This window comes from Lissotriton helveticus, chromosome 12, assembly GCF_964261635.1.
Source record: "Lissotriton helveticus chromosome 12, aLisHel1.1, whole genome shotgun sequence".
Taxonomy (NCBI): Eukaryota; Metazoa; Chordata; class Amphibia; order Caudata; family Salamandridae; genus Lissotriton; species Lissotriton helveticus.
This window is the reverse complement of record NC_136073.1, coordinates 631,628,684-631,654,515: the sequence shown is the minus strand read 5'-3', so window position 1 is coordinate 631,654,515 and position 25,832 is coordinate 631,628,684. Positions and strand designations below refer to the sequence as shown.

The 25,832-nt window shown below is 48.0% G+C and overlaps 1 protein-coding gene across 6 annotated transcripts in view; it reads left to right on the top strand.

The window, feature by feature from the left end:
• The window catches only part of CADM3 (cell adhesion molecule 3), an 811,765-nt gene that overhangs the window by 724,114 nt on the left and 61,819 nt on the right, over positions 1–25,832 (top strand). For 3 of the 6 annotated variants that reach the window (XM_078670695.1, XM_078670694.1, XM_078670697.1), the window contains one exon: positions 19,964–20,089. The exons of the other annotated variants lie outside the window; for them this stretch is intronic. In XM_078670695.1, coding sequence (XP_078526821.1) covers positions 19,964–20,089 — 126 coding nt within the window. The remainder of the gene's footprint in view (positions 1–19,963; positions 20,090–25,832) is intronic. 6 annotated transcript variants of the gene reach the window in all.

The following is a 25,832-nucleotide window of genomic DNA, read 5'->3' as shown; positions in this document are numbered from 1 at the left end:
ATTGTGCAACTAGTACTTTCATTTTCGTGTCTTTCATACGTCTTCTCTCGTGTTCTTGCTCTTCTCTGATTCTATTCTGGTGATACTGGAGCATCTGTAACATCTAGGACGGAGTACTAGCTTGCCATGTACTTTCGACTTTCAAAACTCTATTCTTAACTTGTGGACTTGAATTCTCGACTAATTTAGTAACAAAAAGATGAGGGTATGACTCGCTACTCGTCTTCAAACCACTGTTTATTATAAAACATTTCTCAAATCTAGAATAAAAATCACTAGTGTTTTCGTCTTGTTTCTGTTTACAGGCTGAGATTGCATCCCAGTCTTCCTTTTTAGTGGCTAATAATCTAGGCAAAACTTGTATTAATAATTCTGGTAATTCTTTACATTTGTCTCCAAGACCGGTACCTGGTACTCGTATCTTATCTTCAGCTTCTAGAGCTGTCCAATCGATCTTTTTCTCTCCCACCTCCCAATCCTTTTCCTTGAGTTTTTCATATATGCCTGCAGGCAACAGGACTTTTAACATTTTAATAATATCTGGATACGTGTATTCTCCCATACGGAGCATGTCTTTTAATTCTCGTTGGTATCTTGTTGGATCTTTGTCGTGACAGGGAATTAATTTCTTCATCTCTAAGAGTTCCATCTTGGTAACTGGGGTGTAAACAAATACTCGTTGCATTTCACCATCTGTTGTCCTAACTGGGTGTACTTCTCGTAACGGATGCTGCCTGTCTATGTAAAACGGTTTACTTTCTGGAGGTGAGACATGAACAAAATGCGGGTTTAAAAACGTTCTGTATTTGTGGCGCTGTTCTAGAATGACACTAATTAAATCGGTGCCTAAACCTTTCCACCTATACTGGAGTAACTCGTTGAGGATATCATGTAACGGACCTGGATCAGAATGTTGACCCTCATACAACGTAATGAGGTGCTGGATCATATACATACCCACCAGTCGCTGCTCGGCTGGGGGCAATTTCAGAAACATTTGTGCCACTATTTCGTCTGGAAAAGTGGTAGAATCAGTAATCCATCGGACTGCTGATCGGGCTAGTTCTTGTTCATGCATAGTACTTAATTCACTATAACCGATTCGTGATTTCAAAATTTGATCGGTAGCTTGAAATACTTGTTCTAGAGAACCTTGTTCTGGTGCTGGAAGATGAACAGTTTTCTTGTGTTCTAGGCGTAAATGTCGGTCTAGAATTCTAGATTTACCTACATACGCTATTCTGGCGGTATTCTCGTCGTCTACCTCTTCAGTAGAAGAGTCATTTTCTTTCTCGCTTACTTGTGCTTCTTTGCGTTGTTCGTGTAACCTTATTATTTCTTTACGTATTTTCTTGTACATACTCTCTATACTATTGAGTGTCTTGTGCTTACCCTCGGCTATATTATCACTCCACTTTGTCAGAATTCTCATTTCGGTCGGATCTTTAGTCGGGGAATCTTGTTCCCGTATTAAACAATTGATCAGAAACTTTAATAACATGAACTGGATCTCAGCTTTCCTTAGAGACATGACTTCACCAATACTTTCTGGATCGTCTCCTGTACGAATGAAACGATACATTCTGTCTAGATCTTCTTTCATATTCGGTAGGGTGACCAAATACTCGGACACCTGTCTTATACGTACGGAATATATAACCATACTATCCTCGCCTGGGACTGGATCATAACAGCATTCAGTAAGAAGTCGCCTGATTTCTGCAATGGACTTATATTTAGGCGTACGCTGTAACCCACGTTCATGTAACTCGACTGCTCCTAGACGTCTACTTGGCGGCGGGGTACCAGGAGGACCTCCTCCCACGGCCCCTAAACTGGAATCGTCGACTGATACTCTTCGAGCTGGCAGAGTGACTGATGTGGCGGGAATTTGTACTACGGGCTGGACCGGGGGTACCGTAACAGGTACTGCAACAGGTGCCCCGGTGGCTGGAAGACCATGAATTACATTATTCACAGGAGCTGGTGGAACAGGATTTGCATATTCTGGGACTGTGTCGTCCAAATAGGACGAGAGAAAAATATCAGCTGCGGTCGGTTTGTGACGTAGCTTGGTCGGAACTAAAGGTGGCGGAAAATTACTGGATGCTTCCGGGGTTGCTTTTGGCAAGCCCTCGGCAAGAAGAGGGTACATACCCTTAATAAGGGCATTTCTCTGTCTGTCTGACTGTTCGGTTTTAACTCGTTCACCTATTTCGATTAATTCCCTTTCTTGGGCTCTTTCTAAGGATTCTCTACTTAATTCTGACTTTCTGATTTCTTTTTCGGTTCTTTTATGAGATTCTTTGCGCCATAACTCGATGGCATCTTTCTGTGACTGTCTGGCTTTCTTTTTCCATAATACTTCTTCTACTCGCATGATGCACTCGGCATCCCATGTACCCGATACGGGCCATCTGTACTTTTCTTCTAACTGTTTGGTGTACTCCACCCATAAATCTAGATATAATATGGCACTTATGCCATGCTTTTGATACATAAAATGACCTGGACTGTCCCTAGGCGGGACAGGAACTGCTTCTTCTAACAGACCTTTTCTAGTTTTTAACTGACGTAGTTTGGAAAACAATGGCATGACTGGGCTGGAGTCTAGACACAATACAATACACAATGAACACGATGATTACTAAACAACACATTCATACCACGACATTGAAATACATGAATGACATTTAGGATAACAGTTCGGACAAAACACTACCTGGAATACTGAAAACAGAATACATGAATTTCTCGAGAACAGAACGGACTAGAACAGAAACTAGATGCACTGCTAAAACAGTATGAAACTTACCGGTCTCATAAAGAGACACGTCAGGACCCGCATCCACCTAAGTGGACACTTCGTGTTGGATCTGCGTACCCAAACCCACGGACCAGAGACAATGCAATTGACCCTGTCTAGATACTACCCCAGCAACGGTACTCACCGGGCAGCAAGAACGGAAGGCCTCGGACTGGACTGGACTGCTTCGACGCCGGACGGACGAACTTCGGACTTCTGTTACAGGTGGGCCTCCGGATACCTCGGACCTTGGACTCTCGGCTTGGGCTCTGGTCGGGACTCGCCGCGTTCCTCCACCGCCTCGTCTGGATGCTGGACCGCAACCTCCGTCTCCTCCGTGGGCCTGAGGGATACTTGAAGCAGAAATATCTGCACGTGCACGGTATGGTTCCGTCACGGCTGCAGAGGATCAGGGGGCTTGCGTGGCTTCTCCGGCGCGTGGGGAAAGGGCAAGTCCCTGTTCGGGCGCCATTATGTGGTAAATAAATAAATAATACCTCTATTTTTGACTGGACATAACAATAACAGATAGCTCAATAAATAAGAGTCAAGATTCGAGGTAGTAGGAGTTTGCAGGTTTAATACAGCATAAAGGACAGGAACAAGACAACCTGCACGGGCAAGATCTGGGATGGCTAGCAACTTTTAATAACAGTGCACAAGCATATATAGTTAAACAAAATACATTACAGTACATACAGTAGGCGTGACAGTGGGTGGGGCCTGTAACAGTCGCGAGAGATAAGGCAGAAAGGAGGTGTAACAAGAGGCGTGAACAGGGCGTATACATAGACATGTGATGTAAACGTAACGGAATATGTCACAAATGGGGCGGAAACATGGAGGGGGCTACCGAAGGAGCCGGGACCTCTAACCTAGTGGTGCGCGCAAGCTGGCAATGACGCGTTACTAGGGAGAAGCTGGGGGCTATGACTTCTGAGCTAGAAGGAGAGACGAAAGTCTGGAGAGTCAGAGCGACATGTACCTAAACACTATCTAGTATCTGATGTTTAGAGAACATGTTGATAGAATCCAAAAGTTATCAGGGCAAAGGCTAACAGACACTAAGACTGGTGCATGCATTATTCTACATGTAGTGTGTGTTGAGGAATATTAAATGACCATAAATACAGTATTTCTCTTACATGGAGACGTAAAGGCTAGACGATGACTGAAACTATTGATGCGATTCAGTAGCTTAGGAATGCAGAGAAGGAGAGCTGGACTGATAACTAGAATCATAACATACTCTTGGCAGACTGGCAGGCAGAGCCAGGCCGAGCCGGGCACTGTGAGGCAGGAAGTAAGTGAAGGGTCAGGGATACAGGTGGGGGCTGTATCGCTCCTCGGAGAGGGTTCAGGAGACAGAAGCTGAATCTGAGTCCGGGCCCTTTTGAGGCCTAGAAACGGGGACTTTCAATGAAATAACGTGCACACTGAGAAACGTGGCAATGTAGCTTTACATAGGCCTAATACTCGTAGCTTTCACGAGAACTGGAAACTGGCATACTAGAGTTGGACACAACTGTAATTGCGTCTTTAATCGATCATGGGGAATACATATGCATATTAATCATGCACATATAGCATAAGATGGGGAACACGTAGGGACACAGAACATGGCAAAATTTACTTTTCCACAAAGAGCTCTTTGCTGCGGTACGGGTTACCAACGAAGGAAGGTGTACGTCCCAATTTAAGTCCAAGCGGGGGGTGAGGCAGGGTTGTATATTAGCCCCCTTGCTTTTTACCATCTATATCAACGGACTGGGCGCCTATCTGGAGGAGGTTGAGGGCGATGTTCCGCGTGCAGGAGGAGTTAAGATCCCCGCGCTCCTGTATGCGGACGACGCCGTGCCGATCGCTCGCACCGGCGTCTCCCTTCAACGCCTACTGGATGCTTTTGGCACATTTATGGACCAGCTAGACCTAAAAATAAACTCAAATAAATCCCATTCTATGGTTGTGGGGCGACAAAGCAGTAAGAGGAAAACCAAAACATTCGTGTGTAAGGGCGAGGTCATCTCCAGAGTTGCCACTTTCCCCTACCTGGGGGTCCTCTTCGACCAGAAAGGATCCTGGGGGCCTCAGGTGAGGGCAAAGAGGTTGGCGGTGATCAGATCATCGGCAGCCATCATGGGTTTTGGGGGCAGATTAGGCACTAGGCCCATGGAAGCGCTCCTGAAAATTTATAAGAGTAAATCAGTCGCCCTGGCCTCATATGGTTCACCCCTTTGGGGTTATGTAAATCTCGATCCAATTCAGAAAGCGGAGAACAGATTTATACGTACTCTCCTGTCTGTCCCTCAGTCCACACCGACTTACTCCATACACATGGAGGTGGGCCTGGACTTCCTCACTGACGGGCTGAACATGGCACCATTGATCTTTTGGTTGAAGACTTGGCTCACTGAAGATCTGCCACTCAACCACAAGATCATGGCTGATGTACTGTCTTTAGATCACTTTAAAAGGATCCCATGGTTGGCCTACTTGATGAAGGCGTTTTCAGATCTGGGACGCCAAGAGCTCTTTACTTCCCCTCAGGATATCAAGATTCAGGATATTGACACTGTTAAAAAACAATTTTTAGGGAGGGCAAGAGCATGTCGTGAGGAAAAGGAAATAACAAAACCCGCAGTGAGGAGACACTATTTACTTACATTCATTTGCACTAGCACCTTATCTTGGTTTTGTCACGACCCCATATCAGAGGTTCCTTTTAATTAAGTTCAGGTTTAATTTGTTACATTTTTATTTGGGCAATTTTAAAGTCTGGGAAAAACCTGAACTAGCCCCCCCTTGTAGTTGTGATCATTTTTCCACCCAAGATACCATGCACTTTGTTATGTTTTGTGGGTTTTATTTAGAGTCAAGGAAAAAACACTTGTTACCGGTTTTAAAGGAGGCTGGTTTCACACAAGTGAGACCAGCCTTGCTCTATCTGCAATCATTGACCAACATACGTACCACTTTTTGTATGGCTAACTTCCTGGTGGCGGCAGCTAGAACTAAAAAACATATATACCAGACCAATGGCCCCACTTAAAACTGTGTTAATTAAGATGTGAGATCCTAGTGTAACATTGAATGAACTAAAAATGTGTCTTCCTTCTTCCATTAAGCTTACGTATGCTCTGTTTGGCTTGTCATTGTAAATATTTTGTAAATAGTGTGTACTGTATATATTTTAAATTGTATGAAATGTTTTTATCTCTTTGTATGATTTTTAACTAAATCGAATAAAGATATTTTGACTGACTGACTGAGGATCATCCGTGCTCTGGACTGAGACAGCTTGATGAGTACCGCCGGAATCAGGGGAATGGGTGGAAAAGCGTTTGACCAGCTGATCCATAGCGCGTTCCCAGAGTCCCCGGTTGGTAATACCTGGAGGCGAAGTCTCGACATTTTCTGTTTTCGGCGGTGGCGAACAGATCTACATCCGGAGTGCCTCAACTGTCGAAGATGTTTCCTAGCACTTCGTCGGTTAGAACCCACTCGTGGTTTTCTTGCACCAGCCTGCTGAGTGCGTCCGCCTGAGCATTCTGCACACCTGGCAGATGGGTAGCCGTTATCGTCAGTCCTCTGGCTAGCAGCCAGTGCTAGATCGCCTGCGCTTCTTGTGACAGTGTGCGCAATCTCGAGCCCCCCTGCTTGTTGAGGTAATACCTGTGGTCGTTTTGTCCGTCTGTACAAGCAAGAAGTTGGTCTGGAAGGACGGATGAAAGGCCTTCAATGCCAAGTGAACAGCTCTGAGTTCCAGGAAATTGATGTGATACGTGGATTCCGCCGGGGACCACGTTCCCTGGATCTGTATATGACCTGAATGCGCTCCCCAGCCGCGGAGAGAAGCATCCGTGACGATAGTCTGAATGGGAATGTCCTTGTGGAATGGAACCCCTTTGAGGAGGTTCTCTGCTGAGCACAACCATCTCAGGGACTGTTGAGCGTGAAGGGACAGCCGGATCCTGTCGTCCCAGCTCCCCCGCTTCTGGTCCCACTGATCCTCCAGACATTCCTGCAGCGGCCTCATGTGGAGGCGTGCGTGTGGCGTGAGGAAGATGCAAAAGGCCATCGACCCCAGTAGAGAAGACACCGTCCTCACTGTCGTAGATGGAACAGCTATGAGAGCCTGAGCCTTCTGAAGGATCGATAAGCGTCGCTCCTCCAAAGGAGACATGCTTGCTGAAAGAGTATCGATGGAGGCTCCCAAGTACTGTAGGCACTGGACCGGAGTCGGAACAGACTTGGACATGTTTATGTGCAACCCCAGCTGGTTCAACAGAACGGCTGTCCGGTTGAAGTGCAATTGCGCTTCCCGGAAGGTAGAGGCTTTGATCAACCAGTCGTCCAGGTACGGGTAGACAAACACCTTGTTCTTTCTCAGGTGAGCCACCACCACTGCCATGCACTTTGAAAAGATCCTGGGCGCAGACTTCAGTCCAAATGGTAGTACGGTGTACTGATAGTGATTTGTGCCGACCAGAAATCGCAGGAACTTCCGATGGTTCCGTGCAATGGGCACATGGAAGTACGCATCTTGCAGATCTATTGCGCAAAGCCAGTCTCCTCTTTGCAGCTGAGGATAAATCTGGTGCAGAGACAGCATGCAAACTTCTCCCTGCGAATCCATTTGTTTGCTTGTCATAAATCCAGTATGGGCCTGAACTTGTTCTTGTCCTTCTTGCGCACCAGGAAGAACCGAGAGTAAAGACCCTTTCACCTTTGAGACAAAGGGACATCTTCTATCGCCCTTTTTCTTAACAGGGTATCGGCCTCTGCTTGGAGCTCGCGCAGGTGGAACTGCGAGCAAACCGGTGGAATTGCTGGAGGAGGGCTGACAAAATGAAGACTGTATCTATTGCAAACAATATTCAGCACCCACTTGTCCCGAGTAATTTTTCTCCACTCTGCCAAGTAATTCTGTATGCTTCCCCCTACCGGAGCGGGTAACGGAAGAGGGGGAAGTAACACCTCAGGGCTTAGACCCAGCCGGGCCCTTGTTCGCCGAGGAGGACTGCTGTCCGCCTCTGCCCCTCTTGCGCTTCTGGAATGGCTGCCGCTGGTACTGCTGCTGTTGTTGCTGTTGACCAGCTTGACGACCCTGCCCTCGTCTTTGAGAACCATACCGCCTCTGGAACGGACAGAAGGACTTCTTCTTCTCTTTTGGTTTCTCCAAACCAACAGCTTTAAGTGTCTCTACCTCTGCCTTCATGCGGGCCATCTCCTCATCCGCATGTGACCCAAAGAGAGTCGAGCCAGAGAATGGTAAATTAGCGACTCACTGTTGCGCCTCTGGTTTGAGAGATGTAAGGGGCAACCAGGAATGTCACGTAAATTGATGCCATGGCAGTAACCATGAGCCGTCAGGAGAGAGGAGTCAGTCGCAGAGCTGATGACCTGATTGGAGACCATCATACCCTCATTCAAAATCTCCTGGAAGTCTTCTCTCCTATCCCTCCGGAGTAGCTCCAGGGACTCCCACAAAGAGTGGTCGTAGCGACTCAAGAGCGCCGAGGCACTCGCCGCTTTCATGGAGGTGGCCGCCGTCCCGCAGACTTTCTGTCCAGCTGAGTCCATCTGACGGCTTTCCTTATCCGGCGGCACCGTAGAAGACGGGGCAGTAGCATGCTGCTTCTTGGCCGCAGTTACGATAACAGAATCCGGTACCGGATCTGATCTGAGGATCCCCGGATGGGAATCTGGGGGCCTGTACTTTTTCTGCAGCCAGGACGGAGCTGTTTTCACTGAGGCCGGAGTCAGAAAAAGCTCCATAGTCGGTTCCTTCAGTCCTGGCACCAAGGGCAACAAGGGGCGCGACAAATGCTACTTGCGTAAGGTTTCAAATATCACCGACGTAGAAGGTGTTGGTACCGTCAAAGTGATCCCCAACTTCGCTGCCCCTCTCAATAGCACCTCCTGAAATGTTACGATGTCATCCACCGGTGACACCCTCATATGGGGGGAATCAGACAAGGTGGGAGAATATCTCCGGCCACTTGAAGAGTCTGTATGACGGGACCGTGACCTATCCCTCCGTTGACGATGGCGGGACCGTGTCGAAGACCGACGGTCACTCCGTGATCTATGTCTCCCTCTGGACCGTGATCTAGACCTCCTAGGCCTCGGACGATCCGCTGGCCTTACAGGAGGCGGGAGCTGCGGAGGCAGAAGCGGAGTCCTAGGCAGTGGAGGCCTCGTAGGCGGTGACGGAACGTGCGGCAGACGACGATGACTGAGTCCCTCCATGCCCAGACCCACCTGGTTACTGATGTCTCCTCTGCTCCCGGCCTTGGAGTCGAATCTTCTCCCTGTCACGCAAGGTCCTCCTGGAGAAAGATTGACAAATCTCACAGGCTTCAGGGACATGGAAGGAAGGGAGACAGAGAATGCATACTCTGTGGGGGTCAGATTTAGCCTTCTTCCTGGCACACTCAGGGCACTTGTCGAATAAGGCAGGCATCTTCGACAAAGAGTGGGCAAAACTGGCTAAAAAACACAGTAAAAGGAATAGGAAGACCCCAGACATTGAGTGAAACACTCAAAACACTTGAAAAGTGTCAACAATTGAAGAAATACCCCAAAAGGGAGAGCTCAATGCTCCAGGGTCCTGCTAGCAGGAGACGGAAAATAGGACTGAAAGTAAAAGGACTTTGGCTGTGCATCCTGGGATACCGAGGGTCTCTGGAGAGTTCCTTAAAGGCACGGTATCCCTTTTCCAGACACATAATGGCAGCCTATGGGGGCTTGTCTGTCCAACCCTTCCTCTCTATCATTTCAAGGATTTTGGTGAAGGGGAGTTTTCTCTATGAAGGAAACCTGGTAAAAATGTGTAAAATCTGACATTGTTGGCTGTTCTTTTCACTGTTTAGATGAAGTGGTGGCCTTTGTAGCCGTAGAAGTGTTAGGCTGCATTATTTGTCTTGATTTTCTCTTAAGTGTCAATGCAGGACTCCAAAGAAGACAGCTTAAGAGATTATTTTTTATTGCTCCGGGGTCACGCACATGGGCGGGACTATTTGTTGTCCTCCTCGTCGCCAAAAATAATGTTGTGGTTTGCATAAGAAGACACCTGTAGTCTGGTTGTAGGTTTCATGAAGTCTTCTTTATTGATCCACCTCAAGTAGGATAAACAGAGATCAATCTGGTACAACTCTATATCCAGTTCTAGTTCTCCTATGCCAGTTCCTGTCAGCCCCACCAGGAGCAGCCTGCCTAGCTGCTCAGCCCATCTCCAACTGTCACCCACTCACACACACAGGCACCCAGGCATTCCATTCATCACAGGCACACCAACATTCCGTCACCATCTCTCACTCTGGCTGAGCAGCTAGGAAGACCTAGGCTGACTTACATGGCAATGTAAATCTCAGAATACAACACTATTCACTAGATTATAGCAACAATCATGTGGCAGAACAGGGACAAGTTGGTTCAGTTATGTGGCTGGGAGGGCCTGTTCAGAATGTATCTACTCAAAATCTCTTGATGAACCAAGTGTGGGCAGTCATACAGTTCATGAGGTACAATAAAACACTTTGCTACATTCCAAAAAAATATTACATTTGTGGATCAACACAAGCGGTCATTTAATAATGACACAGACTGCTCTTGCCCTCTGGGAGAGCTAGCGTGGCCCAATGTGTGTGTGTGTGTGTGTGTGTCAAGATATTATCGTATGATGGTGACAGAGCTTGCCTAGCTCCAAGATGGCCACATTGTAAGCAGGCTCCAACAGTTGATTAACTAGCTTTCATGATCCTGGTGTTTATCATACAAGACTCCTAGCTTGAATGAATGCCTGAGTCTCCTTGAGCCCATCGGACCTCATGGTGCGGCTAAACTGAGGCTTGGTGACACTCTGCTCCAAAGATCAGACCTGAAGCCTACAGCACTATAGAGGCCTGAGACGGAGGGCATTGGGCCAGGGTTCGCCCGGGGGCAGGCTGCTGCATGGGCCTCATCGCCGGCACCACTGTGCCTCCAGGAGCAGCAGCGCACCTGATGCATTGCCAAGGGCCCCTGGCTGGAGTCAAAGTGCTGGAGATTGGTGAAGATGCTGTGGCGAAGTGCTGGAGCTGCTGGCCTGGTGGAAGGTAGTGAGGGGAGAGACCGAGATCAGTCTCAGTAGAAAGGAGAAGAACCAAGTGACTAGCGAGCTGTTGCGTCCAGTGGGGCCTGTGGTACCTACTCCCACATATGCTGCGGCCTGCATTGAAGGGTGCTGACGACTGTGGTCCTGACTGCAGTGGCCACTGTTGGAGCCCAACTAACCTCTGAGTATGTGCTGCTGAGCCACACGGCTACCGGTGCAAACATCAGGAGTGAGATTGTGTTGGCGACTGCACTAGATGAATACAGTGCTGTGATATGAAATTTTGCTCCCCTTCCCGTACAGACACTGCTCAGCTCCTATCCCCGGCTCCTTGTGCACATGGCGGATCGCGCTGCTGGTGGAGTCCTTTACTGCGGCGCTGGCTTAAGACCTTGCTGCCCCTCTCCTGTGATTGACGCAATACCTGCAGCTAAGTTTGAGGACACTCCGGTAAAAGCTACAAGGCCTAAAACATTGACACAAACTTAGCCCTGGGAGGCAGTCACCAACTGCACACTGCAAGTTTTGGGTTGCCTTTTGAGATGCACGTTGCACCTGGAGCTGTACACTTGAGCAGGCCTCACTTTACGGGTGGTCTGAGATTCCCTGCTGTGTAATTGTGGCATCAACAATACCTCTATAGCTTCCATATTTGAAAACAATAGCGACAATGGGAATACAGAGCAGCTGGACACAGTGGTACAGCGCGTTTTCGAGTCTGAAGGTGAGCAAACATTGATGTCCGCCACTCAAAATAAAGTTGACAAGCTGGTGTCTGCTTTGCAGTCCAAGACTGAGAATTTAGAGGATCACTTGAGGTGAAATAACTTGATCATAGTAAGTATTGTGGAGACATCACCAACATGGAACATTTTGTGGAACAGCTCCTTACTGAAATGCTGGGCGAGAGACCTCTGACAATTTTATAGTGGAGTGATCCCACAGGTCTCGTACCCTGTGGCAGATTCCTGCCGCCCAACAACGCCAGATTATATCATGGCTCTTGAATTATAAAGACAGGTATGTTGCACTGAAAGCATGTGAATTGGTGGTACTCGGGTACGAGGTCTCCCAGATATCACTGTACCCAGATTTAACGCAACATCTTCAAGGGACACTATTCACTCAGGCTAAAAAAAGACTACAGGAACTCCAAATTGATTATAATATGCTATATCCTGCTAGTCTACGTGTAATGATAGATGGTAAAGCAACCATATTCAGTGAGCCGAAATAAATAATGCAGTTCCTCAGGAGTAGGGAGGACGGAGGGACACGCTGGCATTCCCCTAAATTGGAAAGTGTGGAAGCCTTAAATACCCAAGACATAGAAGACTAGAATTTTGCCTCCTAATGCAGGTTATTTGGCTGTGCCCCCTGGGCAATATATAAGGGTGGGGAGGGGCATCTCCATGCCGGGGAAACCCTCTGACAGATTCTGGGGGGGTCCCCTCCTTCCCTCTTCTCTGTTTGGGTACTGATTCTAATTGCAGAAGGCTCCACTCTGCATGATTAGAGGGATCCGGGGGGAACTGCCCTGTATAAGGTTATTGTAGACTTGGTCTTACTTGACCACTCAACATGCTTATGTTATACATTGGGGATGAAGCACATATTTTAAGGTTGCTAAACCAAGCTCTTATATATATGCATACTATGTTGAACAGATGGCTCTCAGAAAGGGTATGCTGGTTAGCTCAATGGGTCAGGCAGCATCTGCACTCAGGTGTGTACCACACAGTTATGTTTCTGGAAATTGTTTAGGGAGATGGTGAGGGACTGGGTGAGAGACTGCTTTGCTGTGTTTGGGGGTGCACACAGGTGTGGAGGTTATTATGTTCATGTCTTTACAAAGTTCAATTTTGCCACAGCTAAACGGGGATGGCTGACTAAACATTGTAAATTAGTTGAAACTGGCTTTGAATCGTGGGTGACCTGCAAAGGGAGGCGATAGTGTCCATAAGGTTGTTGCTTACCTGCAGAGACACCAGGTAGATGTGGCAGTATTACAAGATATGCACTTGAGCCCGGGGAACGGGGTTTGACGCAGCACAGAGTGCAGGGCCAATGCATTGCGGCAGGCTTCCCTACGCATGACAGAGGCCGTGATCTAGGTGCGTAGGGGCATGAGCTATCAAAATTCAAGAGATCTGTGTAGATCCAGCTGGCAGGTACGTGGAGGCTTAGTGTCACAAAGGTGATCTAGAGATCCTGTTAGTTGAGGTTTATGGCCCGAACTTTGATGATCCTCACTTCTATCATACCCTTAATGATCGCCTACTTACCCTTGGAGACTTACCTCAGTTATGGGGGCAAGGGTTTAATTGCATATTAAACCCAGAGTTCGATAGATCTAGCGGTGCTGCTGGGCGACCTTCAGCTGCTTCCCGAGTGCTAGTAGGTCTAATGCAGCAGGAGGGCCTTGTGGATATTTGGCGCCACAGATCACCTATGGAAGGGGGGCTCACACACTATTATTCCTGTGTGCACAACACGCATACTCAAATTGATTATTGGTTGGTATCACGAAAACTGGACTCATGGGTATGGTGGTGTAGGCCACTACCACGTACATATTTGGACCATTCCCCGGTCGTTCTGAATCTGGAATTGTGTACCCCACGCCCCACTGCATTCTCTTGGCTTTTCCCACGTACTACCTTCTAGACTCGGTATTCCGTGACGAGCTAGCACAAACTATTACAAAGTTCCTTGCAGTCAATATAGGCTCAGTGGACAAGGTCTCAACAGGGTGGGAAACGTTTAAAATTTATATACGCTGTATCACTCCATCCAAACATGCAAGTGTTCTTAGATCAGTAAGTAACCACCTAGCTAGCATTGAAAATGAAATTGCAGCTCTTGATAAACAACACAAGGATACGGGCAAGATTAAGGCTAAGTTAGATGACTACGTGGACAAGTCCTTCGTAAGTTTTAGTTCGTAGTTCCTGACCTGTACCTTCGAAGGGGAGCGCAAATAACAAATGGTTGTTTTAGGAAACCCCTCACCCACCTACCTAGTAGGTGGCATGCTTCATCATCTGGGCCCAGCTGGATTACCGAGGGCAATCCAGCTGTGCTTCAATGCCTGAATTACAGCGGAGCGGGTTGTTGTGTGAGAAGTGAAAAGTGCTATGTGAAGTGAAATTACGTGATAAAAATGTCTCTAGGAGATGCCCATGTAAAAGTTTTATTGGAAAGGTCCTAGGACATAGGTAAAAACATTGTTGGGATATGCATGAGCTTTGAAATGTACCTCTATATCCCTGATAAAGTGAAGGTCTACTAGTTTCAGCCTTCAGGTGTGCTCAAGAGGCTTTCTTCAGGACCAAGTCTAAGTCTGTGGCACAAAAGGGTATATAAAGCCACTGTGGTGTAAATATCAGCACACGCCCTAAAGTGCACTGTGAGTGTGGTGGGATGTTGTTACTTAAAAATCCTGTACGGGGAGTACCTGTAAAAGAAAAGAACACTGCGACATTTCCATTTATATTCAAACATATCATGCGTGTCTTACTTAATAGCGCACCTCCATGTGAAGAGTAGTGGGCACATTGCTAGGAAGACAGCAAAGATGGCATCATTCATGTGACATAGTGAATGCATGCATGATGGCTATCTGAAAAATAACCAAGCGTGGCTGCAATGTGCCCGGGTGGTGCATATTTAAATGCAAATCAGAGATAAAGGCACATCAAGTCTGTTATTAGATTATGCGTGCTACTCAATGGTGAAATATTTGTAAGGTTCAAATGTTTCGCGTTATGGCACATTTGGTGAGGATTAAATGAAGTATCTAGTGGTTGCGCATAATTTTGTTCAAGAGAGCACATTAAACACAGAAAGACGAACGGGACGTACTGACTGACGACATGAAAGCAACCTCACTTTGACTCTGTTCGAAATACGCCACATGATCCATTTATACAATGCTACACCCAATTCGGAACCTACAAAGGAGTGAAAAGCAGAGACAACAGTTGTGATAATGAACTTACTCGCATCGTGGCTCCTGCTTATTGTTAACGGGCGAATGTACTCACGTTTGTGTCTGGGGCTAGATATCATTGTAACCTACGTTGTGGACCGGATCCCGCCGTTGTGCGGTGTGTGGAGGGTCTTACTGTTACTAGTAGGAGGACGGAGGGAGTGGTCACGTCCTCACGTGATCAGGAGAGCGAAGCCCACACTTCCCCCGTGAACTAGAGCGCTGATCTTAAGCAGACTGTGGTACCATGTGAGTGGCCACACACTTAAACTTGGTCCTGAAGAAAGCCTCTTGAGCACACCTGAAGGCTGAAACTAGTAGACCTACACTTTCTCAGGGATATAGAGGTACATTTTAAACCTCATGCATATCTCGACGATGTTTTTACCTATGTCCCAGGACCTTTCTATTAAAACTTTTACAAGGGCATCTTCTAGAGATATTTTTATCACGTAATTTCACTTCACATAGCACTTTTCACTTCTCACACAACAACCCGCTCCGCTGTAATTCAGGCGTTGAAGCACAGCTTTATTGCACTCGGTAATCCAGCTGGGCTTCCTAAAACAATCATTTGTTGTTTGCGCTTCCCGTCGAAGGTACAGGTCAGGAACTACGACCTAAAATCTACTAAGGACTTGTTCACGTTGTTTGTTTGCATATTACCCAGGGAAAAGGACAAGTAGCCTTTCTATTTTTCCTTACTCTCTAGTTGTTCTTTTGTAAGTTAGATGACTGTCATGAAACTGCACTACATGAAGTTAACCATTTAGGTAAATAAGCTGTTGCCAGGGCATATGGAGAGGGTGAAAGACCTGTGCCATGCTTGCAACTTTATTACGCTCTGCCAAGATGAGAATGCTATCACTGACGTACAGGACGAGAATGGGCAGAAGCCTGAATAGCTCAGCAAGTATTAGACCTATTTGTCACATATTACTCTGATTGCGAACCATCTCTGAGGATTGGACTGCGTCGTATTACCTTGCACCTATCACTATGTAGCAGCTTACAAACGAGCTTGGGGAGCTCCTTATGGCCCCTCTTAGTCCCGGAGAAATCTATGCTGCACTAAAAAATATGCCTTCAGAGAATGTGCCTTGTACGGACGGGCTTACTGTAGCTTTTTACAAAGCATATCACAAACTTTTCATCCCACACCTGATTTCCCTATTTAAGGAAATGGGCACAGATTGCTGCATTCCCCCTACTATGCAAGAGGCCCTACTCGTCAGGATTCTTAAACCAGGTAAACCTGCAGAAGAATGTTCCTCCTATCCACTACTGTCCCTGCTGATGGTGGATATTAAAATATATGCCAAAAGAGTGTCTAAATGTCTGACACCATTGCTCACTGGACTAATAGGCGCAGTGCAAGCTGGTTTTATCCCGGGGCGTAGTCTATCATCAAATCTCCTAAAGTTATTTGGCGCAATTCAGAGACTGACCCCGAGGTACGTGAAGCTGCAATTTTTCTCGATGCTGAGAAAGCATTTGACTCTGGAATGGCGCTTCATGATAAAAGTATTGCAGCATACAAGAGTCGGGGAAGTATTTGTTCAACTGGTGATGGTACTTTATATACTACTGACAGTGAGACTGAGAATTAATTATATGATCTCAACTCCATTGTAATTGAGAGAGGCACAAGATAGGTTGGCCCTTGTCCCCCTTGCTATATGCCTTGGTCGCAGAGCCGTTGGCATGTGCACTATGCGAATATCATGCTCACAGAGGTCTGAGATTCCCGGGCTACAAACTCATTATGTCGATGATACCCTAACTGTATACATGAAAACCGGAGCGTACTCTCAAAGTGCTGCTGAATTAAGTGGCCCAGTTCGGAGATTATTCCGAGTTGCAGATCAACTGGAGTAAGTCCACAATTTTTCCGCATAGCAAGGCCATGAGGCCGGTGCCATTGGTGTTCCTGGTCCGATGGTCAGGGGACTCTGTCCGCTATATAGGGATACAAGTGCACACAGACGTTGTACTTGAGAATTACAGCAAAGCTACAAAAAAAATTACCAGAGGACTTAAAAAGATGAATCGGATTGCAGTTGTCTTTTGCCAGACGTATAGCCATAATGAAAATGGTAATTTTAACCCGGTTTGTGTTTCTATTTAAAAATATACCAATACTTTTGCCCGGAATGCTGTTTCAACAACTCCAAATGCTTCTAAATCGCCTAGCTTGGGCCGGCAAACAGCCATGGGTAAGTTGCGAGACAATTATTTTACCATAGTCTTTAAGGGGACTAAATGCCCCAGACCTAGAAATGTATTATAGGACAGCCCACTCTGCACACGCACGCTATAGGATCCATGGCCCTAAGGAATTGCCACATCTGGCTGGTCGTATTTAAAGAATTTAAGTCCATCACTGGGATAACATTAGAATTGACCTCGCTTGTGGCATTGTTAGGGTATGACAAGGAGATACACTGAAATGTGAGGCGCCTAGTGACCATTGGTTTGCTATTAGCGCAAGGAAGAGTCGCAATGCTCTGAGCCTGAGGTCCATTACCAGTGCTAAAGGAATGGCATGCTGATATGGCTTACTGCAATACACAATCAGATACCTACTGAAAACTCCTCCCGCCACAGAGCCACCCTAAGGAAATATGGCACCCTTACCAGACATTCTTGGCTGGACTGGGTGATAACGTAACAACGAGAGATACTGCTGCAGAAATGATAGGTGAAGTCAGTTGAACATACCTATGTCGCTCCCCTCTGGAAAATTTGATTCCCAGAGTTAGGTTACTTGTGGGGTTGTCTGCGCGAGATGATATGTTGACCTTGTAACTGCAGATGCAGTATACAAGAACAATAAGTGAGAATTTTACTAAGGAAGTGCTTGTTTAACCCTGTGTCTTTTTTGTATAAGTAATTCATGAACTTGTGTTGATGAACCTGATGGCAAATTATATTCCAATCCAGGATCTCCATCCAGTGCTATTTAGACCGCATCTGCATTTTTTTCATTGTCATGATGTATTATGTGTTTGAAATACCATAAATAAATTTAAAAAAAAGAAAACAATATTATCATATGAGCATGGATCACTGAATACATTGGTGTCATTGTTGCTGATGGCACTGCTGGACAGGCACAAGTTACAGTATACATTGACATTGCATTGACGGGCATTGTGTGGGTACAAGCGGTGGCATACGCTCACACTGCATTTACTGATATTACTGTTCTGGGGCCTGCACATATCGTGACATTCATTGGCATCATATTCAACCCTCCCAACACAGTTACGTTGATGTATGTTGTCCATAGACCTAAAGGTAATGTACAGTCAATTCCTAGGTGTTAGAGGATTTCTCCCATTAATGTGTTATTAGATGGTGCTCTGCTGGGGTCAGTGCCATTGATTTCAATAGGAGCCTTTGTTCACACCTGCACTTCCAACATTATGCAAGGGTGCCTTCGTTACGAGCATAATTGTTTCGGGACACCTTCCTGCACAAAAAAATTCTTAAGACATTTTCCTTTTTCTGTATGTGATGCAGAATGCATTACACATAAAAAAAGGAAGGAGGAGAAATAAACATAGTTCACCTAGTTACGTCTGGATCTGAGAGGCATACCATTTTGATGAATTCACAGGTTTACAACTCTCTGCAAATTTGGGGATGCCCATACACCACCCATGGAACACCTCCCTGCCGCAAAGCAGCAAAATGCACTGGCTTGCATTACTTAGGATTTACTAAACCATTCAGAGTCATGCAAGGTAGACTGCGTAGCTTAGTAAATCCCAGTTAAGGGCTTACGTCACCTTGCATGACGCATGGGCAATGCAACCACTTAGTGTATCTGGCCCATCATTTTCATCTGTGCCCCCTTTAAAAGATCAAACACTTTCTTACTCCTACCCATTTGATAATTGCTGACAATGTGCTAGTTCTCTCGTGCTTAGATTTTGGTAATGCTGTCCATACAAGTGGAGTGGGGGTTCCTCCACCCCTTAATCTTTACTTGCACAGTCAAAGCAGTCTTCCTTTCAAAGGCCAGAATTCTGTCTTCCATATCAAAGTTCACTCACACCTCGTCCATTCTCGAGGCATGGCACAGGCTCAGCGAGTATTACATGTAAGATCCGCTGCTTCGCTTATTTCCATCTCCTTCAGTAAAATTCCTTATTTGGCAAAGTGCCATTCGTTTTTTTGTTTTTTAGAAACAACGATCAGCTCTGGGAGTTAGTTTATGAGAAACAAAAAATGTAATAGAGTCGGTGGACGGCCATCAAAAGCGACAGCACCTGACTGCCAAACATTGTGTACATAGAACAGGAATCATTGTTACGGCAGTTCCTTTCAGTGATTAGAATTGACAGGTAGCGCAGTGGTCCTCCATCATCCTGATAGACGCAGTACCATTGGTCAAATTCTAAATCAGGCCTGTATTTCTTTTGTTGATACCTGAATGAGCACTCAATGTGTAGAAATTCCAAGTATTTACTATTCCATTCGTTCAAGTGTCTTTGCTCTGTATGGTTCCTTCGCTGTAATGCATTCCAACATTTAAAGCTTTTCCAATGTTGCACAGTATACAGACGTGTTCATGGAGTGCTGATGTGTTTACAAAGTCCTAACTGATCATGTGTCGTTATGAGTGCCTGTAATGGACATTGATCTACGTTGTTTGAATGACAGTGGCAAAGCTTTCAGCATGGCCAGAGGCGGTCTGTGGGGTATTTGAATTACCATCTAAAATGAGTATAGTAATATATTTCTGGTAAATTCAGCACGCAGGATCTCCTGTCTACTATTCCCAACTCTGGTACAGATCATCAGAGGGGTCCGGACCAGGTCAAATGATTGTATGTTTTCAGGTAACTGTGTATCAGTAAGCATTAATTATTTCTCCTCTTTTTGATCCCTTCATCTCCCTTAACCTCTTTCATTCTCTTTCAATCCCTTTCTTTCTCGCTATATTCTTTTTCTCGATCTCTTATACTGACCTTCTCTCACTTTCAAACTGGGCTTCTCTTCTACTTCTCTCCCGCTCTCTCTTTCAAACTTTTCTTTCCTTCTCACCCTCCCCACATAGATCCCAGTCCAATTCCCTCAACTTCTAGCATTGACCATGCAGTGATTGGTGGAGTTGTTGCTGTCATCGTCTTCCTCCTTTTGTGCCTGCTCATCGTCTTGGGGCGCTACTTGATCAGACATAAAGGTATGACCCAAGTGGTTAACTTATCCTAGCTGGACTCATTATTTTATCAGTGACTATATTAAACATCACCTGTTGACCGAGAGGCAGGACAACCATACTGTACCTACTCACAAGGTTTGTTCAACTTTGACCTCTCTAATTATTAGCTCCCTGCCATATTGCCTTTTTTCTACACAGGGTACTTTAACATGGACTGACAGCACAGCTTAAATGTTTTTCAAAGCTTTAGAAGACGTGTTTTAATATTGTCTGTGCTATGTTTAGCTTTTCAGATGCTCAGATTACCCACCTACCTAGTTGATCCACTGTTTCATTTCCCAGTCGTATCCTCCCCGTTTAAGTCATTACTGGACTTAGGAACGTTGTTGTTGGAAGCATCTGTAGCCAGGATCAACAGTTGTGCTAATATACTTTTCTTTATCTTTGAAAAAATTTCACTCCATGGACCTTTCCATAACGAAATGGCCACCTTCCTGGTAGAAATACTGGGTTCTGCCTCAGCCAAGTCCAGTCAGGTGTAATAGAGATTACATCAGAGAGGGATGTTTTAGATTAAGAGTTAATGAAGATTATCTATGAGTAATCTAAACTCCTCATCAGTCTCCTTCATTAGAAAATAAGACTTGGAGCAATCAGGATTAATGATAAATAATTTGAACATTTCCTCGTCAATCTCTATTGTTTCAGCTGTTAGTGGATCGAGGCACACCTAACCACCCCATATGATCTGCTGAATTCTCAAAAACGAAAACTCTACCAGCACAAGAATCAATCTATTAGTATGCTGAGAAGTCCTTTAAATATGCTGAGACAGAAAGTAAAATTGATAGACCACTTACCACAACGCCGTCTGCATTTATTGTCTCTTGCTGCAGCCTGTAATGCTGAAAAAATGTCAAATGTGGTCCCCATCCCAGATCCCTGAAAGCCTTATTGGAACTCCATTGACTGGAACCAAAGGGTTGAATCCACTAAACCCAAGTTAAATAAAAATCAAGGAGGAACTGCAGATGACTTACCCCTTTACATTGTTGCGGGCATATACCCTGAAAGTATGCATAGTAATCTGAAAAAGCCTTATGGGTGTTAAGTGTTCTCTTGGAGACCTCACTGCTACAGCCAGGTAATGTGGGAAGTCTTAGAAGCTGGAGGCCTACACTCTCAACCTCCATACTGAAGAGTCAGATCAAGAGGGACTGAGAACAGAGAGGGGTTGATGATACTGGTTTAATGCATTTATGGCATGCTGAGAGATTCAGATCTGTGGTATATCCACTTAAAAACTGCTTTGAAAATACAGTAATCCACTGCCCACCCCTTGGGTATCTGCTGCCAACCATGATGACGGGTGTACCTTCACCCAACTAGAAGTTCTCCATTACACCATCAGAAAAGGCATCAGCATGCTATCCACTCTAGTGATTGATCTGTGCTTTGGTTGGTGCATTATCCTTCAATACCATGGTGCACATTTTCTAAATGATTGAGCAAACTACTTGCATTTAAAAAATATATCTCACTTTCGTCATTTTGACAATTTTCTGCTTTCTCTAACAGTCCAGGCCTCTTGCACAACCTCAACCGTAAGCCTTTGTCGCTGTCGTTCGCTAAGCCTTTCAAGGTTGATAAGTTGAGTTACAGTGTGTTGAGTTACAACAAATATCTGTTATTTGAGTGATAAGAGACCCAAAGGTGAACATGCGCTTTACAAATACACATTATGCTATGCCATCATTGACTGTCATCTGTGGACAGGATCATGGATGATCAGTCAGGGGAGTGTTAAAACATATCAAATACACAAAAGGTGATGGGAGGCTGCTTGCATTAAATCTAACCACCGGCCATCGCTCGGGGTAGCACTCCAACCCATTGGTTTTTAGTCCGCAATACCACCTCAGTTTGTACCCAGCTATATCCAAATCAGTCTTGACCCTGGAACCCAGGCAACCTCTAAGACTGGTTTCACCCTGATTAGGGCTCTTCAGTTGGGTGCAGCTGGTTCCAGTGGCACAGTGAGCAAAGGGGCCCACGCCTAAGCATACTCTTACCCATTTACAACTTTATATCAAGCACACAAAAGGTGATGGGAGGCTACTTGCAATAAGTCTAACCACTGGCAGTTGTTCAGTGTAGCAACCCCAACCCATTGCTCTTTAGAGGTTTAAAATATTACCTCTTAAATAAGAGATACAGGGCAACCCAAAATGGGAATTTGGTGTGTGACTGACAGTGGTATCATGGCCTAGAGGACTATATCTGAAAGAGACACGTTAGGATTAGATTCCTTACCTTAGAATATCCCCAACCCTCAGACTGGTTCCGCAAATTTTTGCGTAGCAGTACCCTTGCGCGTCGGTAGGCGTCTGCGGCTCCGCGTCCGTCGTCGGCGTCGTGGGCGCCGTGATGACGTCGTCGGAGTACTTAGACGCCGCCTCCGCGTGCTGACGTCAGTTCTTCTTTTTTCCGCGCCAGCAAGCGCAGATCTGGAAAAAGCAGTAACCCTAGTCATTTTTTGACTAACTTTTTGATCACTTTTGATTGTTCTTGAAGTCTATCGACTCCGACGGTGCCGTAGGGATGCCCGGATTTAAGCACTGCGATGATTGCGACCGCCTGATGTCGGTCACGGATCCTCACCGCGTGTGTTTATCTTGTCTCGGCGTCGACCACGACGACAAGGCCTGCTCCGACTGCCGGGCCCTCTCTTCGAAGGCCAGACGGGAGCGGTCCCGCAGGCGGCTCGAACTCCGGCAGTCGGTCCCGCGCCGCGAGAGGTCCCGATCCCATGGGAGGTCGAGGGACAGGTCGCGGGCTCGGAGCCACCACAGTTCCGAGGGTAGGCCGCACTCCTCCGGGTCGAAGTCGTCGTCAGGTAAGCGGCACAAGAAGTCCAAGCGGCGTCATCGCTCCTCGGACTCCCCCCGACGCTCGCTCGATGCGGCCGGGGGTTCGGGTGACACCGCCCACGCGGCTCCGCTTGAGTCGTGGGCGCCGCGTCCAGCCCCATACCCTACGGTCCATGGGCTCAACGCGACGCCGGAGGAGATCTAGCGCTTCCTCATGGCCATGAGGAAACTCTCTCCTCAGACGGGCTCCGCGGCGCCTTCGGGCCCAGCGGACCCGTCTGGGACCCCTAGCGGGTCGGGGGGATCTGCCCCGACGCCGTCGGGTGCTTCGGCCCCGGCGTCGCCGATGCCTTCGGGCACGGCGCCACAGGTTCCCGTTATCCCGACGACGCCGGCGCCTTCGGGCCCGGCGCCGAGGGGTTCAGTTGTTCCAGCGCTGCCGGCGCCTTCGGGCCCGGCGCTGCAGGACGCCGCTGGACCTCCTTCGGGATCTGGTTCGTCGCCGGTGGACCTTACGACCTCCCCGGCGTCGGACCCTCAGGTGTCGCCTCCGGCGCCGTCCCCGGTTCCACCTTCGTTCCTGTTCCGGCGCTGGGACGGCCCTGATGGGCGCCGCTCCAGACGTCGTTTGGGGAGTTTCACTTCTATGAACAGGCCCCATTAGCTGAGAACCCTGAGTTTCAGGAGATGGGTGATGAAGAGGACTGGGAGGGGTCTGAGGACCCTCTGACCAGGCAGTGTCAGTCTCATGAGGACTGGACAGGAGACCTTGGGGAGGCCAGTGGCCTGGACACCTCTCCAGACACTGGTTTTGTCTCCCCTCCTACCGTGGCTTCGGAGGAGGGGGCAACATATAGTGTGGTGCTGATGAGGGCTGCCAAGGCCTTGGGCCTTGAGCTCCCCGTCGCGGCCGTGAGGACTAACCTCCTCACTGAGGTCCTTAAACCGCAGTCAAGCTCAGCCGAGCCTCTGCTGCCCTTTAATGAGGCCTTAACCGATGTTCTTCTGGGCACTTGGTCCAAGCCCGCTACGGGTTCGCCCGTAGATAGGAACGAGTCCAGACGCCACCGCCCAGCCCCGGGCGACCCAGGTTTCCTGTCCTCCCACCCTACCCCTGAGAGCCTGGTCATCCAGGCCTCCAATTCCCAGACCGCATTCCCGTCGGCCCCGCCGTACAGGGAATCCAAGAGGTATGACCAGTATGGGAAGAAGATCTTCTCATCCCTCAGCCTAGGCCTGCAGTCTTCCAACACCGCCTGCCTCTTGGGACGTTACACCCACTCTGTGTGGGATAAGGTCGCGGAAGTGCTGCCAGAGTGTCCGTTGGAGGTACGGGCCAAACTCGGCCAAGCCCTTGTGGAGGGCCGGGATGCAGCCAAGTATTCCATCAGGTGTGGGCTGGATACCACCGACTCGCTAGGTAGAGCGATGGCAACGACGGTGGCGGTCAGACGCCACGCCTGGCTGAGGTCCGCCAACTTCTCGGCAGATGTCCAGAGCACGCTCATGGACATGCCGTTCGATGGCCGTCGCCTCTTTGGCGACAAGGCAGACCATGCGCTTGAGCGCTTTAAGGACTCCAGGGCTACGGCCAAGTCCTTGGGCCTCTCGGGCCAGCGCCAGCAATCGGCTGCCTTTCACTCCTTTCGTGGCCACGGAAGGGGTGCGCCCACACGTGCCGCCAGCCACACACCGCAGGGCAATACCCAACGCGGTGGCGGCCGTGGGAACCGCCGTCTGGGCGGTCGGGGGCAGCGGCGAGGTCAGTCCACACCTTCCCCCGCAGCATCCGCCTCAAAACCCTCCTAGTCCGTGCTTTCAGGCCCATGTGACGCCAGTGGGGGGCAGGGTTCGCCATCACCACCTCCACTGGCGCACTGTCACATCGGACAGGTGGGTGCTGCAAATCGTCCGAAGGGGCTACTCCCTCCCCTTTGAGGCGACTCCTCCAGCCATGCCACCGCAGAACCACCGTGTATCGGGGGATCATTTGCGACTTCTGCAGGAGGAAGTTACGGCCCTCTTGGCCAAGGGGGCCATCTAGCGCGTTCCTGGGCCAGAAGTAGGGTGTGGTTGCTACTCCTACTACTTTCTGGTACCCAAGAAGGGCAAAGGGGGCCTACGCCCTATCTTGGACTTAAGGAACGTCAACGGCTTCCTCCGGAAGGAGAAGTTCAAGATGCTGACACTGGCTCAGGTTCTGGCTGCCCTGGACCCAGGAGACTGGATGGTAGCGTTGGACTTGCAGGACGCTTACTTTCATATCCCCGTCCTGCCTGCCCACCGGCGCTACCTGCGGTTCATGGTGGGCCACGAGCACTTTCAATTTACCGTGCTCCCCTTCGGCCTTACCAGCGCCCCAGGGGTGTTCACAAAGGTGATGGCGGTGGTCGCAGCTCATCTGCGCAGGTTAGGGGTTTCAGTCTTCCCCTACCTCGACGACTGGCTGTTGAAGGCGGGCTCGCCCCAGACAGTCGTCAGCCACCTCCAGACGACGGCGGACCTCCTGCACCAGCTGGGGTTCTCCATCAATGTGCCGAAGTCACACCTGTGCCCCTCTCAGAAGCTCCTCTTCATCGGAGCGGTTCTGGACTCGGCGCGGTTTCGGGTTTATCCGCCCGAACAGCGGGTCCGGGATATTCAGGCTCTGATTCCCATCTTTCAGCCATTATCCCGGGTTTCGGTCAGGTTGACGCTGCGGCTTCAGGGGCTGATGGCCTCCTGCATCCTACTGGTGCATCACGCCAGGTGGCGGATGCGGGCTCTGCAGTGGGACCTGAAGTTTCAGTGGGCCCAGCATCAGGGCAACCTATCCGACCACGTCCTGATCTCGGAGGGCACTGCGAGACAGCTGCAGTGGTGGCTTACGGTCCGCGATTGGGTCAGCGGCAGAT